General features: G+C 39.4%; 1 protein-coding gene across 6 annotated transcripts in view; it reads left to right on the forward strand.

Annotated features, from left to right (window-relative positions):
* Window positions 1–5,020, forward strand: part of LRAT (lecithin retinol acyltransferase) — a 44,361-nt gene extending 39,341 nt beyond the window's left edge. For all 6 annotated transcript variants that reach the window (XM_033403695.2, XM_033403699.2, XM_049709125.1 and 3 more), the window contains one exon: window positions 1,029–5,020. In XM_033403695.2, coding sequence (XP_033259586.1) covers window positions 1,029–1,181 — 153 coding nt within the window. In that variant the 3' untranslated portion in view covers window positions 1,182–5,020. The remainder of the gene's footprint in view (window positions 1–1,028) is intronic.
* The last annotated feature ends 5,998 nt before the right edge of the window (window positions 5,021–11,018 follow it).

Raw genomic sequence — 11,018 nt, forward strand, 5'->3', positions numbered from 1 at the left:
CTAAATACGCCACTGTAGGAGACCCTAAAAGCATATACAATGACACATCTAGAAAAGGAGCTTAAAACCAGTATGAGTAGGAAACTCTTAGCAAAATGGAGCAATTAATTGCTGAATTCTGCCCCGACACTGATGAAGTAGAGATAATTGTCAACAGATCTAGCAGTGATAACAATCGTTGTAATACCTTATATTTATACAGCATGCAGACGAATACAAAGTACTCCTGCAAAAAAATCTCATCTGATCCTCACAACAACCTCAGTATTCCCATGGAGGAGAAGAGGGTAGTCTGGACATGTTAAATGATTAAAAGGTGATCCAGGACTCAGACATAGGCCATTACTTCTAAGAAAAATTAGTTTTCTAGGGAGAAAAAATTATACATCTTAGAAAAATGCATTCCTCGGGGGGTAAGGATCCTGTTTAATTTATCTTTATTTCTAGCAGTCAATTTTGTGTCACATAATTGATTATGAATTTAATATATTTTGGCAGGGAATGGGATATGACAACAAAAGTAGACTTTCTATGCCTTTAGATTTTGAGACTTATCAGAATGTTATCATCAAAAGTATCACCAAATTTTAGAACGGTGAGTTGTAGGAATTGAATTCACCAATAATGATAGGCTAAATTCTATTTGCTTGAGATTAGAGATCGTTTGCTCATTTTACTTTAGAATATGTTATTGTTATTGAGAGGCAGTTTAATGTTGTCTTTAACCTTTAATCCTGAATAACTTTTATGTGGTTACATTCTCTGTGGTTTTCTATAAATGTTGTGTATGTACAAAGGCAACTGCCAGTATTAACCTCGTTGCCTAAAGTATCATTTCAGCTACTATGGGATGTAGAATCAAGAAACTGAACTATTAACGTCTTAAATTCTTTCCAAGATCATGAGAAAAATTCTAGTTCTTCTGGTAGATAGAAAATAGCTGGGAAAGTTGAGCTCTACTGTTCGGTATATGTGATTCTTCCTAGGTTTAGCCACCTTTTCTAATATTCTTAAATTTTATTTTCCAGTTTTGTGAGAATGTGAAGATAATTATTCGCGATCAGAGAAGTGTTCTTGCTTCGGCAGTCTTGGGATTGGCATCTATAGTCTGTCTGGGTTTGGCATCATATACTACCCTTCCTGCAATTTTTATTCCATTCTGCTTATGGATGGCTGGCTAACTTCATACCCTCGTTTCAGTGTGTGTATTCTGTGTGTAGATATGTTTATATTTATAGAGCACAAATCAGTATAAGCCTCGTTGAGAAAAATGTGACCTGTAATACTGCGTTCTGGATAAAAATGTGATTAAGAATCACACAAAGTGCTTACCGTGTAAGCCCAAGAACAAAGCCTTTCTGAATCTTCCCAGGCAGTTCCATTTCAAAGCACTGTGAATCTTGGAAACGTGACAGCTTGTGCTAGAATTCTCCATTACAAGAAAATCAGCCCCTAAGATGATGGCCGCAGGAGATTATTTGTGGTTTTTTTTTTTTTTTTTTTCCCCTCCCGTAATCATTGTTCTTCTCTGTTAAACCTGAATTAGAAGATTGGAAAATTTACTGAATGAGACCACTAACTTTATTGTAAATTTATATTGTTTCATTGAAAAATTATATTAAACTAAAAAAAATTTCCCTTATTCAAAACATGTTTGATGATTGGCCTAAAAATCACAGTTTTTTCACGTATTATATATAATTTCCAATAGGTCAAGAATAACTTCATTACTTGAAACAATATTGACAAAGGTAAGGTTTAATGCTAAAGTAACTGACCAGAACTATAGAAATCTGTGTTTTCCTGCAGAAATAGCTACTAATGCTATAGTTTGATTTGATTTGGCTTTACTTAATAGGAAACCTGGCATTCATTTTTTTTCCTTTTATTTTTCACTGTAGTTACTGTAAACCACTCTGAGAGGAAAATGAACATAGGATTGAAATAATTCGGGTACTTGGAGTGCGTATGTGCCAGTTAAATACACAGATATCCACATACACTCAGACTGATGAGAGACAAATTAAGTTAGTTCTTGATTGCTTAATTATCATACCAGTGTAGTTAGTATAGAGCATTGGTGGAAGTGAACGTAAAAGCATGTTCAACCCATTTTCTTATGCCCTTGCGTCTGTGGTGTAACTTGCATGTATGTCGTCATTGGATAGTTTAATTTTAAAGCACTTACTAATGCACTGTATAGTTTGTAAAAGCCCTGAGATTTGTTTCAGTTGTTCCATTTCATTGCTAAGTCAGTATAGTTTACATCCTTAAAAGAATGATGCTTCAGCAATATATAAAACCCAAACAAGTAGGAGCAAAGGAAATAACTATTAGAAATCATTTTTAAGTGTCTTAGTACCACCAGGCATGTAAGTTGATTACACAGAGGCTGTTTTAATATCAGAGTTGAGATGTAGCAGCGTTAAAGCAAGCATGCAAGTACTTTTACAAAATTACCGAATTCTAAAAAGTAAGCTACAAGCTAGACTTGCATTTCAAGTATTAAAATTGCTTTATAAACTGTCAAGAATTACAAAATAATGAGTCACATAATGAGAGGTATGAGGAGGGTGGGGTTAGTCACTCAAATCAAAACAAATTTAAGAGCAGATTTTAGTACATCACCACTAATTTACCTAAAACAAATTCAGTTGGAGTTTAATAATAATTTAACTTTAATTATTTAAATGTTTTGAATAATTGAAGCATGAAATGACAAACACCACAGAATAAAGTGTTCTATGGGCCTATTCCAACCACTTAAAGTTATCTTAAGTGTGTATACATAAAAACAACCACTGTGAGAACTCCATTGTATTAGTGGTTTTTCACTTACTGTATATTACTCATGTAGCGATTGTTTAAATAAATTCATTTAAAAAAGATGGTGTCCTCATAAATAAATAACATCTTCTTCTGCAGACTTTGGTATTGCAGGTAGCAAAAACCACTGTGTGATGTTAAATCTGTGTTCAAAGATCATGATCCCTCATTAAAAGCCAAGGGAAGTACTTAAGGTTGGAATGAACATATTTAGTCTTGACTCATACCCTTAAAGCAAGACTCAGTTCATCATTCGTGCGCTCGTTATGTGCCAGACACTGACCTATTACAATTTCATGGTCTGGAATTATTATTATTTGTTAACTACCTGTATTAGAGTATACACAGTGCTGTGAGTGCTATGAGGGGTAGAAGAAATGAAGTCTTCCTGAAGGGTCAGAGAAATCTTTGTGAAGGAGGAAGTACCAGCATCAGGCAGAGAAATAGTAAGAGGGGGGTCTCCTTATACTGACGTGTTCCAATACTTGTGGGAAGAGGGAACCAGAAGGAAGGTTTATATTCCCTAGAATTTGTTGAATTACTAGGAGAAAAGGAGAGTTTTCGTTTTGTTGTGCTCAGTTTGATTAGTTGCTTAACAAGGTAGAAAGAGAAGCATATATCTTTGATTGTGGTTATGGAAGAAACCCTGAGCCATTAATGTCTCTAGTGAATTCCTCTGGGCTTCATTAGTTAAGATTCATCCTTATGGTCCTGCAAATTTCTATTCTAACTTGTGAAATGATAATCCAGTAGTGTCTGATACAGCTTTTGGTGGCTTATTTTGTTCTTTGCCATACCTTGCTAAAGGCTGAACAGGACTAGCCAGGGCTAAAATGAAATAATGCAAGTATCAGGTGCTCTGCAGGTGTTGGGGATGAAAAGATGAATGAGACATTGACCTTCTCCTCAAAGCTGATGGTCTCATATACACAGAAGGATGTATTAAGACTTTCTGCAATAGAGCTGATTGAAGGCACAGAAAAAGAAGTGGTTCGTTTTCACTGATAAGGTCAAAATTATAGGAACTGTATTGAGACTTGGAAAATCGGAGTATTTTCCAAAAGGACAGATTTGGGGCAGGACATTCTACACACTGGGGACAGCATGAGCAAATGCACGAGAACTGCCCCCACCGTGCCTGGCACAGAAGAGTGAGGTACTTTCTAATTCAGGGACTGAAAGCCTGAAACGGCATGGGGCATTCAGGCAAGTGCAAGTGGTTCAGAGGCTAGAGCAGAGCAGGGCTGATGAGGAGAAATGCCGGGAGAGTGATCAGGTGGTGCAAGTCTTTTTTTTTTTTTTTTTTTTTTTGGTACGCGGGCCTCTCACTGTTGTGGCCTCTCGCGTTGCGGAGCACAGGCTCCGGACGCGCAGGCTCAGCGGCCATGGCTCATGGGCCCAGTCACTCCGCGGCATGTGGGATCTTCCCGGACCGGGGCACGAACCCGTGTCCCCTGCATCGGCAGGCGGACTCAACCACTGTGCCACCAGGGAAGCCCAAGGTGCAAGTCTTGTGTAGACCAAGTTTGGACTTTATGAACGGGCAATGGAGACTTGGGGTTCAGAGAGGTAACTCCCAAAAGCATGTCAGAAGATGGAGGCATGGGGCAAGACAACAAGGGGATCTTAGGAGACTAGTTATGGTCCTCAATCTCTCAAGTAATGGCCTGTAATTGTAAGGGCAGAGAGCAAACATGTCAAGGAAATGTCAGCTGACTTTAGCCAAATCCTTATATTTGACTCATGAGTAACTCCTGGTGGGGTGTCAGGGAGGAGTCACGCATCCTTCTTTCCTGCCAGAAAGTTGGTTCCTGAAAAATAAATGAATGTGGTGACCATGTGTAAATTGGATGTTCCAGATCTTTGTTCTGCTCTATGTTTCTTACCAAGAACAAGCAAATAAGAATAGATTTGTTTTTTAAAAAAATATTTTTTTTCAGAATATATATTTCATATTTTTCCATTTTATATTTCATACTATTACTTTCAAGTATCAAAAATGTTTTCTGGCAATCTCAAAGTTATGCCAATGGCAAAAGTCTTTTGTTATAGATGAGAAGGCTATAAGAAATGATGACTGCTAATATTCTGTTTTATAGGATCTGTTTAGAGAGCTTTACCTAACTAGATCTGTCAGCTCAACTAGTTTTATATTTGGTATACATGCATGTTCAATAAAATCAATTTTACATACTGTCCCTTCTCATCTTTGAATTTGAAATACGTAAAAGTAGATAACAAAACACTCTTTTTGAACATGGTACCCTGAAAGTTTTTGCCTCTCAAAGCTTCCCTCACTGAACATAGTTTTATATATTTGAAATTAAAATTTTTTGTGGATCTGCCTTCGGGTTGATATAATCTATGTTATCTACATCTTGAAGCCTACCTTGATTATGTAGAAAAGGGTTCGGTGTAATATTAAATAACAAATCCCTTCTCCATTCCACAAAATCAAGCAACAACAACAATCAGAGCCATGGGCATGAACTCTATAACCAGATGTGTAATGCTACCGAGGCAGCCTGCAGCTTTACACTGGCCATGGGTGTGGTGCGGATGAGGCATCAACGGGAACAAGTCCCAGGCCAGTCTTGAAATGCATTCACAGCATTGCAAGGACCACAGAAGTTACTGGGCTGAACGCTTAAACCTCTAACCAGATTTTAGAGGTGGAAAATCAGGCACAGAGGTTGAGATACTTTGTGATTATGCAAATAATTAGAGCCAGATCCCAACCTTGACTCCAGCTTTCTTTCCACTGTACCACATCAGTTCCCTGAGGCCTCCCATAAACTGGACAAGCTTTCCTCCAATGAATGTATTAATTTCTTGCAGACCTTCTGTGTACTCCAAGCAGAGCCACACAAGAATGAACTAGTTAGAATCTTAGTTCTGTAGCTGCTCAGTATAAGGAGAGAGAATGGCAAGTCAATAGATTTCAAAACGATAAGCTTGTAGAAGTGTCAGAAGAACAGAGAGATGAGACCGGTCAGTAAAGGAGAGGGATGATGGCAGAGAAGGCTTCACTGACACCTTAACTGAGCTGTAAAGAATACAAACATTTAAAGTGAATGAGAACTCCTTTTCCAGGCCATTGCAGGCACCTGGAGCAGTAAATACAAAGGCACAGTCATGAGACCCCTCCTGCAGCTGAATTGCTGCTAGTCATTAAGAACAATCACCTGTGTTTATGTTGTTGCCTTGAGAAAAAGGTGCCCAGTAGGGTTACAAAGAACTCACTTCCTCTGCTCAGGCGATGCTGGAGACAAGAGGCAAGACCATGGGGGGGCTTTACGCTGTTAAAGTCCCGAGTACAGAGAAAATGTTTCCTAAACTTTCCAAGTGCCTTGGCTGAATCTAATAAGCGTGCAATTTTGTGAGACACATGATGAATGGGGGTGGAATCAGATTGTGAGGAAAAGAAACATTTTATGGACAGAGGTTTATTTAAGGTAGATGGAGAAGCGGGAAGTACAGGAATGTCCTCAAACAGGTGATGGTTCCCTTCTCCCCAGTCAGCTCACAGCTGCTCCCCTGTCCCAGCAGCGACCCTGGTGCCATCCTTTTCCTGACTCTAGATTCTGTCCCCGACATTTCTTCCCATTGAGCTTTTAACTGCTATTCCCATGGCTGCCTACCTGCTGCTACTAACACTCAGTGTGTCGTTGCTTCTGATGCTTCATGACTTTCCTTAAATCCTTTACTGTTTCTTTCACTTCTGCTTCACTCTACCAGGTCTCTATCTCTCACTGAAACTGCCAAAGGATCTAATTAGGCTGACTAGTCATGGTGCAGTGTTGGTGCTTCCAATGAACAAAGTTCTTGAGCCAGGCTGCCTCATGGGCCACTGGACACTCTCATATCCTTTAGGTCAGATACCTTCAGATCAGGTGACATCCTTGGGCCAATCAGTTGTTGCCAAGTTGCACAACCAGGGGCTCCAAATCATGGTGGAGCTACTCTAAGGAGCTACTTGTAACTGATTTTCCTTTGCAGATGGCTATCAGCCAGGTTAGAGGGAGAGTAGTACCTGATCATCACCTTCGAGAGCTCAGTCTGCAACAACATAGAGGATGGATTACATGAGGAGACGTAACTCAAAGGACATCCATTCTGTCACCCAGATGTAGGAGAGAAATGATGAAGAATGGATGATGTAAGTCAGTGGCAGTGGGGATGGAGAGGAGAGAAAGGAATGATTCGAGGAGTGTAAAAGGGGGAGGGTGTTTCATACGGTGCCCAACCAAGAACACAAACTTTGCTAAGTATTGTCTGGCAAGATGTACATGTATGTGTGTGTGTGTGTGTGTGTGTGTGTGTGTGTGTGTGTGATACCTTGGTTTCTCTCTTCCACTCAGCCTCCAATCTCTTGTGAGGGCCTTACATTGGCCAACAAAGCCAGAAAGCAGCTGACAGGAGAGCCTGGGAGACAGCCTGCTATGAAAGTCAAGAAACATATCTGAGGGCTAACAGGAACAATTGGGCACCCATCAATATAACTGGTCGTATTGTGCCATACTGGCTAATTTAGGGGAGTGGGCCTTGGAAGAAGTAGGAAGAGCCTGGTTTGGTATATACAAAGTTTGAGTAGCCTCGGGCCCCATGGGTGGAAATATAAACAACTGGAAATTGGAATCTCACGCTCAAGACAGAGAGGTATTGGGAATTATAACAGTGGTAAATGTAGCCCAGGCTATGAATTAGACCATTTTTGGGTGTCTATGAAGAATTAAAATAAAATGTAATGATAGGAGACTAGAGTCACAAACAAGTAAAAGGGAGGAAGAAAGATCAAGAACATTTCCAGAAGGAGACTGAGGAATAATGGTACAAAGTTTAGAGCAGACCAGAAGAGACTGTGAGGAAGCCGCGGAGGGGTGAGCTTTAGAAGGAAGTGTATGAATAGCATCAAGATAGAGAAGAGAGAGAAGGGCTGAAGACTGTTCACATTGGACTTGACAAACAAGGAGACAGAGTGACCTTGTTTGGTAAGCATCCCACTAACGCTAGATGCAGGGTGTTAGGAAGGTTAGGGGAGAAGGCGGATTGTAGGTTGGAATGTAAATGGGAAAGGAGCGTGGGCTTCTTTTTGTAGTAGTTTTGTGGGGAAAGGAAGGAAACAAAGCACAAAGACTCAGAGAACAGTATAATATCTGACATGTCTTTTTTCACTTCAGCCTTGCTTGCAATGAAACATACTATGAACTGCTTTACGCCTCATTTAAGAACATAAATAGGAAGTTAATTTTCCTAATTCTTTTCTAAGAGACACCCTATTTGTAATATCATCAGAACAGTACTTTTCTTTCAGAACAGAGATTAGTATCAGAGGGTCAGTCAAATCAATGAACGTTCCCATTTCTACTGGCTTCTTTGAAAAGAACACATGTTCAGATAGAGATTCTAGCAGGGTCATCTAGAGATTATTATTCTAAGTGAAGTTAGACAGAGAAAGACAAATATTATATCCCTTATATGTGGAGTCTTAAAAAAATGATACAAATGACCTTATTTACAAAACAGAAATAGACTCACACACAGAAAACAAACTTATGGTCACCAAAGGGGAAAGGTGGGAGAGGGATAAATTTTGAATTTGGGGTTAACAGGTACACACTACTATATATAAAATAGAAAAACAACAAGGACCTACTGTATAGCATAGGGAACTATATTCAATATCTTGTAATAACCTATGATGGAAAAGAATCTGAAAAGAATATATATTTACACATATATGTATAACTGGATCACTTTGTTGTATACCTGAAACTTTGTAAATCAACTATATTTCAGTAAAAAAATGAAAATAAAAATAAAAGAAATTCTAGGAGAGTCAGGAGGATGGGGAAGGAGTAGAAATATAAAACAGATTGCACAGGGCTCTAATCTTGGGTTCTTAATTCCAACAACCTGTTGAGGGAAGTCCACTGCCATTTCCTCCCTTTCACAGAATGATGGAGCAGAGATCAAGACATAATACAAGACTCAGATTCAACTGCTTCTGGAAACCTTTTGAGCAGCATGACCTCATAAGTTCTTCAGATTCTCTACAATTAAATCTCCACAAATATTCATGAAAAAAATCATAATGGAAGATTAAACAAATCCAAATGGCTAACATGTCCAACAAAAATTGTACAAAATAATGATTTCTTATCCCTTTGTCCTATGTTGACCCCAATACATGAAGAATTTTGAGACCGTTTTATCTGGCACTTGACTGAGTCACCTATTCTTTGAAGAAGAATGTGTTAGCATTCTTGAGAAAGTCTCCTTGTTTATACTGAGTCAAACAATGAGCTGAACTTCCAAGATTTATCAGATAAACAGCTTTTGTTGGCTAAGCCTGGCTGGGCCTGCAGCTGCCTCCAAGGATCTGCTCAGGCTGAAGAACCTAAGCTCCACATTAGTCCAGACACCTGATCTGACCACGTGTCTCACTGCTGGGTAGAAACCAAAGAGGTAGCAATTGCTACATAGTTGAGGGACATCAAGATTGATTTCCGCTCCAGCCTCCCTTAACACCTCCTCCAAACTCCCACCTCTCCACACAAATCTTTCTCCACTTCACCTCTAGCAAGTCACAGACAAATGACTACCAGGGAATTCAACAACAGTAAATTCTTTTTGTTTTGTTTTGGGTTTTTTTTGTTTGTTTGTTTTTTTAATTGAAGTATAGTTGATTTACAATGTTGTGTTAATTTCTGCTGTATAGCAAAGTGATTCAGTTATACATATATATACATTCTTTTTTTAATATTCTTTTCCATTACGGTTTATTATAAGATATTGAATATAGTTCCCTGTGCTATACAGTAGGACCTTGTTGTTTATCCATCCTATATATAATAGCTTACATCTGCTAACCCCAACCTCCCACTCCATCCCTCCCCCAACCCGGTCCCCCTTGGCAACCACCAGTCTGTTCTCTACGTCAATGATTCTGTTTCTGTTTCATAGATAGGTTCATTTGTGTCAAATTTTAGATTGCATATGTAAGTGATATCATATGGTATTTGTCTTTCTCTTTCTGATTTACTTCACTTAGTATGATAATCTCTAGTTGCATCCATGTTTCTGCAAATGGCATTATTTCAAACAATGGTAAATTCTTTTCATTTCATACTACACCTAATTTTTCCTGTATAAAAAAATTAATAAACAGAAACCTCAATTAAATAGAGTTGGGAGGAAGGAAGGGGGAGCTCTCATGCCCTGTGAAGATAGGTGACCCCAATAGGAAGAAAGACTCCTCTTCTTTCCCGTGAAGGACTCAGCCACTGAAAAGCCATGGACCCTTGGTTTACTACAGTTCTCCCAACTTCCGTTCCCCTCTATAAAACAGTCCTCTTCTCCACTTTTGTAGGGGACTTTCACATGGCTCACCATGGTTGCAGACCTCAAATTGCAATTCTGTGCTGATCCCAAATAAACCCATCTTTGCTGGAGAAATATCTGGGAGTCTATTTGTTTCAGGCCAACACCTGGATAAGGATTGAAAGTGACAATAAAGTGACAAAAACGTTTGTGACAATTATTTTAAAAACTATAAAGGAATTGAAGACATAAGACAAGAAGAGAGAAAATCTGAAAATGAAGAGAAGAAAGGAAGTGGTTTTAGAGCACCACAGCAATCTGTTTGAGGGACAAGCTCCTCTGTAGGTGAACAGCTACACCTATGCTTCCCATTGCTGCCCCTGCAGGGACTGTTACATCTCCTTCTGTAGTTCAGTCAGATTTCTTTTCTTTGCTAGTGCGCATTCTCAAGACCACTCTGGAACCAAGTGCTATCCCTTTGATCCCAAAGTTATCTTCCCACCTAGATAGGAAGGCAGACTAGGAAAAAACTAGAAAAGGTCAACTTTTATCTGCTCCCCCAGCCCTCACTGCCACCCCACCCTTGCTTAGCTCTTTCCCTAGGCAGGCTCAAGGAACTTTTACTGACGTGCTCCTAAGTTGGCATGTTAGAATGTGCTCCTAAGCCCACATTTTTTGCCTGGTATGAGGTAGACATGGTGGGGTTCGGGAGGTCTCTCCTAGCAACCCAGAATCTGTGAAAAAAATTAATAAACAGAAACCTAAATAAACAGAGTTGGGAGACCAGAAGGGGGAGCTCTCATGCCCTGTGGTTACCAACCACAGTTGGCAATTTTACCAACCACTCCACATTTGTACTTTCAGGGTTA

This window comes from Orcinus orca, chromosome 4 (assembly GCF_937001465.1).
Source record: "Orcinus orca chromosome 4, mOrcOrc1.1, whole genome shotgun sequence".
Taxonomy (NCBI): Eukaryota; Metazoa; Chordata; class Mammalia; order Artiodactyla; family Delphinidae; genus Orcinus; species Orcinus orca.